Source organism: Chelmon rostratus, chromosome 19 (assembly GCF_017976325.1).
Source record: "Chelmon rostratus isolate fCheRos1 chromosome 19, fCheRos1.pri, whole genome shotgun sequence".
Taxonomy (NCBI): domain Eukaryota; kingdom Metazoa; phylum Chordata; class Actinopteri; order Chaetodontiformes; family Chaetodontidae; genus Chelmon; species Chelmon rostratus.
This window is the reverse complement of record NC_055676.1, coordinates 16,660,695-16,668,041: the sequence shown is the minus strand read 5'-3', so window position 1 is coordinate 16,668,041 and position 7,347 is coordinate 16,660,695. Positions and strand designations below refer to the sequence as shown.

The 7,347-nt window shown below is 42.8% G+C and overlaps 1 protein-coding gene across 3 annotated transcripts in view; it reads right to left on the bottom strand.

Annotated features, from left to right (window-relative positions):
* Positions 1–2,673: 2,673 nt before the first annotated feature.
* arhgap24 (Rho GTPase activating protein 24) overlaps positions 2,674–7,347 on the bottom strand; it is a 69,826-nt gene continuing 65,152 nt past the window's right edge. For all 3 annotated transcript variants that reach the window (XM_041959726.1, XM_041959725.1, XM_041959727.1), the window contains 3 exons: positions 7,142–7,263; positions 5,867–7,046; positions 2,674–4,687 (listed from right to left, as the gene is read on the bottom strand). In XM_041959726.1, coding sequence (XP_041815660.1) covers positions 4,423–4,687; positions 5,867–7,046; positions 7,142–7,263 — 1,567 coding nt within the window. In that variant the 3' untranslated portion in view covers positions 2,674–4,422. The remainder of the gene's footprint in view (positions 4,688–5,866; positions 7,047–7,141; positions 7,264–7,347) is intronic.

Sequence of the window (7,347 nt, the reverse complement as noted above, 5' to 3'; positions counted from 1 at the left end):
CAGATTCCTTCTCTCTCGTTTCTTTTACTCCGTGCTGTTTTAATGAATCATTCTTTTGACATTGTCAGGTTGAAAAAAAAAGAAAAAGAAAAAGAAAAAAAAGAAATTGTATCTGTTTCACGCTGATCTCGAAGCTTCAGGCTATAGCGTTTCAAATAAAGTCAAAACAAATGCAAAAGAAAAAGGAAAAAAATTACTGAAAGCTGTTACTGTAAACACATTTTAAAGGAACTGTGTATGTAAAAATAGTATATGTATGTGATTGAAAATAAACAAAACCTTTGATCTTGGACTCCGGTGTGCATTTTTATTTTGCTTGCAGTGATTTGCAATTCAGTGTGTTTTCTCAGCACCTGTGCAGACTGACACAGGGAGTCCCACCTACACAGACTCTGTTTCAGCTTCAGGTCCCCTCAGTTCTGCTGGTTACACAGTCTAAAAGCCTCCATCTGATAGTGTCCACTGACCTTTGTCAGTATGTATGTAAGTATTATCAGAATGTACTAATAGTATTAGAGTAAAAGTATTGATAATGCTGTAAAAGGATCCCAGTCCATGTTTTAGTATCATAGCTGATGTTTTTGGATTTATATTGCTGCTGCATTAATGTGCATGTTTCATTTTACTGCTGGAGATGTTTTAAGTTGAGCTCATTTTAACTACTTTATATGCTGTTGGCTAGTTGAACCTACAGCAGTGCATCATATTCTATAAATCTAAAAAGTCAACTTCTCATGAGCTGAGACAGAATAATAACCTGTTTTCAGCTTTGTGTCGATGCATTTTCCAGCTAATGCACGAGGGTCTTATATTATTTATCTGAAGATGTAGGAGAATTTTCTCAACCCATAAAGGAACAATTAGTCTGTTAAAATCAACAAATGTGGAGATACTTGGTTTTAACTGGACATGAAAGGTATGAAATATCTTAATTCTTTATACTTTACATCTTGTTATCTTAACTTTTAAGTAACACAGCAGATTGTGAGTTGTGACACTGTGTGAAACGTAAATATAACAGTGAATTTGTAAAACATTAAAACTCCTTGAAAAACAGAGTCAACGTATCAAATGTTCAAAATGAGAAATTTCGTTGTTTTTTGAAAATGATATTTAATGCCAGCAACACGATTCAGAAAAGTTGGACAGGCTCATGTTCAGCTCTCTGCTGCATCACCTCCTCTTTTAACAACACTGTCAGTGAACTGAGGAAAGCAGCTGCTGTCATTCTGAAAGTGGAATGTTTCTTATTCTTGCTTGGTGATTTCAGCTGCTCAGCAGTTCAGGGTCTCCTTTGTGATATTTTACGTTTCATAATGCTCCAAACATTTTCAGTGGGTGACAAGAAGAGACTGCAGGCAGGCCAGTTTAGCAGCCGTACTCTTTCGCTACGGAGCCCTGCTGGGACACGTGCAGAATGTGGTTTGGCTTTGACTTGCTGAAATAAGCTTCCCTGAAAAGGACATTGTCTGCTTGGCAGCAGATGTTGCTCCAAAACCTGAATATATGGTTCAGCATTAATGGAGCCTTCACATATGTGCAGGTTCTCCATGTGCCACGTGCACTAATGCCCCCTCATACCATCATCGATGCTGCCGTTTGAACTGTGTGCTGATAACAAGCCGGATGGTCCCTCTATTCTTTAGCCTGGAGGAAATGAGCTGGGGACCAGAGAAGGCGGTGGCTACGGGTTTTTGACCTTGCATACAAAGATTTCAGATTCTTTGAATCTTTAATGTCTGTAGATGATGAAATCCCCAAATTCTGTGCAGTTTTACATTGACAAACTGTTAACTGTTGCACTATTTGCCAGCGCAGTCTGTCTCAGACTGGTGAGACCCTCCCCATCTTTACAGCAGAAACACTCAGCCTCTCTGGAGGCTCTTTTTAGACCCAATCATGTTACTCACCTGTTGCTAGTTAACCCGATTAACTGTGAGTTGTTGCACCAGCTGTTCTTTTAGCATTTCACAACTTTTCCACTCTTTGCCGCTGTCCAAACTTTTTTTTTTAAAACATGTTGCTGGCATCAAATTCTAAATGAGCACTTCATTAAAAAAAAAAAAAAAAAAATCTCAGTTGCATCATTAGATATGTTGTCTTTGTGCTATTCTCAATTTAATATGGCATTTCAATGTTTTTCAAATCATCACATTCTTTTTCTATTTATATTTTACACAGCGTCCGCATTTGTTTGGAAACATTTGTTTTTTTTGGGAATCTGTACATCTGGAAAGCTGTCAAATAAATGTTTGAAATATTTATTTCTGAGGAGAAGCATCAAGTGGAATAAAATGGAAATACTCAAGTTTAACTACTGTAATTTTGTACTTAAGCATAGTACCTGAATAAAGTTACATGTCACCAAATATATCAAGAAATAGTGAGTGTTGTTATACTGTCCGTCTCTTTACTCAGTCAAACAGATCCTCAGACATATTATTGAGCTTTTATGGGCTGTTCATTCATTTTTTCATGTTATGAACTACACCATTAGGTAATTAAGTGAAAAATAATCAATGATGAAAACAGGAACTGGTGCCATACGTGGCACTATAATCATCTTCACCCACATTTTCACACATCAAACTCAAAAAACCTTGAGAGACAAAAAGTAAACAACAACAGGAGACTCACATGAAAATGCATTTTTATTCATATTAAGTTCTTTTGTGTATCAAGTATCATGTCATGAAAATATTCCACTGTCACAGGCCTTCTCTCTGTCTCGCCCTGCGTCCGTAATCTGCTCCTTTGTGTGGAATTTGCAGAACGAGGTGCCGCTGTCAGCTTGGCTTAAGCCTATTACTTCCCGGTGAAGGGTGCAAAATGAGAAGCCTGGGCTCCCCCCTCCCTGCTTCAGTTGTTCAGGCACTTTTTATAACTCCATGTGCACATTCCAGATGTCCTGCACTGACCAGCAGCAGGTTTAAATGGGACCTGGTCTTCAGAGGAGGCAGCAGCAGGCCTGTGCACACATACTTCTTAAGAAAAGCTCAGGCCTGGACTCTAATGTGTCCTGTTTTGTACCCATTAGAAAATCCACACCGGGTGCAGACGTTTGGTTTACAGCTACATAAATACACCTCATCAGTATGCAGTCACTTTACAGACATTCACTTATTGTACACTGGCCCTAGTGGACTCATGCACCATCATGCACACAAACCATTGCTACTGAATCTAGCACCCAGGCTAATGTCCTCCATGTTGACACACTTGATGCTGTAATCCCCTTTTTTCACAGTTATGACCCACAAACACAACTCCGCATTGTCGCTGTGCTGTGTCAAAACCAGCTGTGTCAGGTGGATAAATCGTCGAAACAGTACAGGAGAGTATCTCAGACGCGCCTGCAACCTGCAGTTCCCAGGAGCATTTATAGAGTGACAACGGCTACACGCCCGTTTACGGGAAGAGCACAGTCTGTCACCTGAAACTCTGAATTCACGACAGACGTTTTTATTTGATCTGGGATGTACGCCAACGACCCATCGTGCAAGTCTTCAAATTATTTTTCTGAGCTACAAAACATTCTTCAATCAGCATCAACTGAAAACGTGCCATATCCATCTGAATATGCATCAAACCACAGTGCAGACTAACAAGTAGTGTCTATGATTATCTATAAAATATTTACAGTACAGGCTCTTTTTTTGGTCATGGGGTAAATAAAACAGCACAGAAGCATCGGCACATATACAGTATATTTTCCCAATTTAACACACAAAGACCGACAGAACATTCAGTACCACCTCGCAGAGACTAAACAAACATGTAAGTGCAGGGAAATAGAAAATATCACACACTGATAACTTTGCTTAAATATCCGATAAACATTTAAGTATTACTTTCATTTATTTTTACATACATATGACACTGTGTTCTTGCTGCACGGTTTCCCTCTATGTACACGAGCAGATACAGAAGTACGTAGAACAATAAGATGTTTTTGGTTAGATTTTAAAAGTGAAGCATCTTAATGTGTCCGAGGTTGTTTTTTTGTTTTGTTTTTTAACTGAATACAACCTTTTTAAACATTTCTCTCCTACATGGCTCGAGGAGCTAAAGTCTAATAACAATAACGGACTATGGTGAACTGTGCCTTTACTCCACTTGCCAGTCAGGTGAGTGATCACCACCACAGTTTCTGAGTAGGTTGGAGTGTCTGTGAGCTGTTTAAATAACGCTGTATTTACAGATAATGTCAGTCTGGCATCACTCCAGGTGATGTCTGCATTTATACAGGCGGCTAGCATTAGCCCTTCTCCTCTTATCTCTTAAATCTTAAATAACCTTCGCAGTGTAACTTCCCAACTTGCCCTCAACAACCAGCAGCCAAATCCTGTTTGGAGCCCTCGAAATGTTCACATCAAATAATAAACCATTTCCAGTCTTCCAGACCGCGTTCCCGGCCCTCCTTCACTGTATCCAGATGGTGTTGTTACGATCTGGTCGGCGGGGGTCCGTGGCTGCGGTGGTGCCGGTTGCAGTGAGGTCACTAAACGTGGAGAAGAACTGTTCCATCTCTTTCTGCAGCATCTGATTTCGACGCTCAGCGTCGTCCTTAGCGCGCTCAGCGTTGCGTAGCTTGATCTCCGCCATGGTGTACTTCTTCCTCTCCTGGTCTAGCTCCTCATGGAGGCTCACCATTTCGGTCTCCAGCTCCAGGTTTCGCTGCTCCAGGCTGCAAAAGATGTGAACATGGGGTCAGCAGAAGACGCAGCATTCACTGAACCGCCAATGACAAAGGAATTGGGAAACAGCTGCAGCTCATTTTCATGAAGCTTAATGAATCACCCACTGTGGCTTAAGTCATCATTTCTTAAAATGTGTCTAATGATGCTGAATTCTTTAAGAGGTCTGAAATATCTGTTTAATCAATGCTTCATGCAAAACGTTCTGTTTGAGGGCATCACACCACATCCAGATGTTTTATTGTTATACTGTAATTCTTTAGCTCATGCTCCATTGCAGTCATGTATACCTTTCTTGCACATTTACATTTGTTTTTGTACAGGTGTATCATGATACAGGTGTATCATCTGCCAGTCTGCCCCATGAAAAGATAAGAAAACAAAAGAAAAACAAAAGGGCACCACCGTACTTAGAGATTACACTATTAAAGGTTCACATCTTTAAAGATTTAGTCCAGCGTTTTAGGAAATATGCTTATTTGCTTTTTAGCCGAGAGTTGGATGAGAAGATCGATACCACATGGTATACGATACGATGTCATGTCTTTATGGTAACTAAAGCTATAGCCAGCAGCAAATTAGCTTAGCACATAGACTGGAAGAAGGGGAAAACAGCTAGACTCCCTCTGTCCTAAGGTTAAAAAAATAAAAAGTCTATCTACCAGCACCTCTAAAGCTCACTAACACACATTATATCTCATTTATGTAATTTGTACAAAAGCCAAAGTGTAAAACTAACAATTTGTTTTGTGCGACTTCTTGGCTTGAAGTAACAGCAACCTGCCAAGAAACATTCCAGCAGAAAACCACAACTACACCTTATTTTTTGTATGAATGAAACAAACATACAGCGTGAGTCAGTGAGCTTCAGACGTGGTTAGTGCCAGGCTGGCTGTTTCCTTCATGCCATGCTAAGCTAACCGTTTCTTGGCTGGAGCTTCATTTTTAGTGTAACGATACGAGAGCGACATCGATCATCTCATCTAACTGTCAGCGGAGAGTCGGAAACCTGTACATTTTGACCTTCATGAAGGTGGCTTTTATTTTGTCATTAGACTGAATTAGTTTTCGTTAGCTACCTGTTAATGTGTGTATGTTCATGCCCTTGATTTATCTTCAGCAACTTCTTTCTAATGTTGTCAAAAAACACCATTTTTCACAGATCCTACCTCTTTATCCTGGCCTCGTACTCGGTCTTCTGCTTGTGCATCTCTTGTTTCAGACTGGCCACTAAACTGTGCAGAGCACTGTGGCTGCTGGGTCCGTTACCAACAGCGTAACCGTCACTATTGTCGCTGCTGCTGGTGCCCCGGCTGCTCCTCCCTGCTCCATCTCCACTCCCTTCTCTGTTGCTATTTCTGCCCTCCCCCTCCCCTCCTCCACCAGATTGGGGAGGCTCATTTTCCTGCGTTGGTCCGTCCAGGTCCTCGTAGTGAACTCCGTAGAAGTCCTGCTCAGGGCAGGTGGTGGTGGAGGAGCGACAGGAAGTGGAGTTGTCAGGAAGGGAGATCTCACAGGAGGAGGTGGACCAGGTGGCGCTGTCGACGCTCTGCTTGTCCTCACAGCTGCTGTTCAGACATGTGTTGGTGATCTGGTTCTGCTGCTGCAGGTTCTGATGGTTTAACTGGACGTTGTCGTACGTAGACAGACGGTTCTGATTGGTTATTTGATCCCCGTTGGAGCAGTCACGTGTTTTGTTGTTCTCCCGTAACGTGACGCAGCCGTTTGGTACCCAAAGACCGTTGCGGCCGTTCAGACTTCCCGTGCCATCGGTGCTGGAAATGCCCAAGCGTGCAACACCAGTCCCGTTCCCTCCGGCGCTGCTTCCGCTCGTCACGCCACTGGTGCCCATTTTTGTGCCGGAGCCTTTGTGTGTCCCACTGCGCCGGACCGGTAAACTCCCACCACCGGTTAAAGTCTGGCTCCTTTCCTGACTGGGGTCGGAAGAGGGCGAGGAGCTGAAGGAGCCATTTGTGACTATCCCACTGCCTTTATTGAAAGCCGGGTTCTTTTTAACAGTCAGAGGTGGGCTGCGGGTGAGGTCAAAACGGCCGATGACGCCATTACGAGGGCTCGCTGATCGCGGGGAGCCGCTGTTGTCAACATGGCGGTGCGAAGGAGATTCAGGTGCTTCCCAAACACACTGCCGCACCACCTGGGTGTTGTTGTTCTCGGTGTTCTGAGACACCATAGTGATGGCCGAGGTAGTTGTGGTGGCTTGGCGCCGTTGCGGTTCGATGTTGTTGTTGTTGACAAGCTCGAGCGCCGTGGGGCTGTCCTCATCCCGAGGGAATAATACGTCGTGGCGGCCAATCAGAACAGCCATGAGCTGCTGGACCAGAACGGTACCTGACAACATGAGAGTTCCCATCATTACCTTCGTAATGTTTGTGAGATTGAGACCAAACGTCACAAAGCGAGACATGACCAGCATGAACACTGACCTTCCATAATAGCTACTGGATCCTCAACCTTCGGCCTCAAGATATTTGGCCCGAAGACTGTGGCCAAATTCTGGACGCTCATTTTATTCACTCCTGAATATGACTGGACTTCATCTAGAAACCTGGCAAACAGGAAAACATCCATTTTTCACTGTTCAATAACGGTCATATCATATAACAATATAATGGAGTATCATCAACAGTCA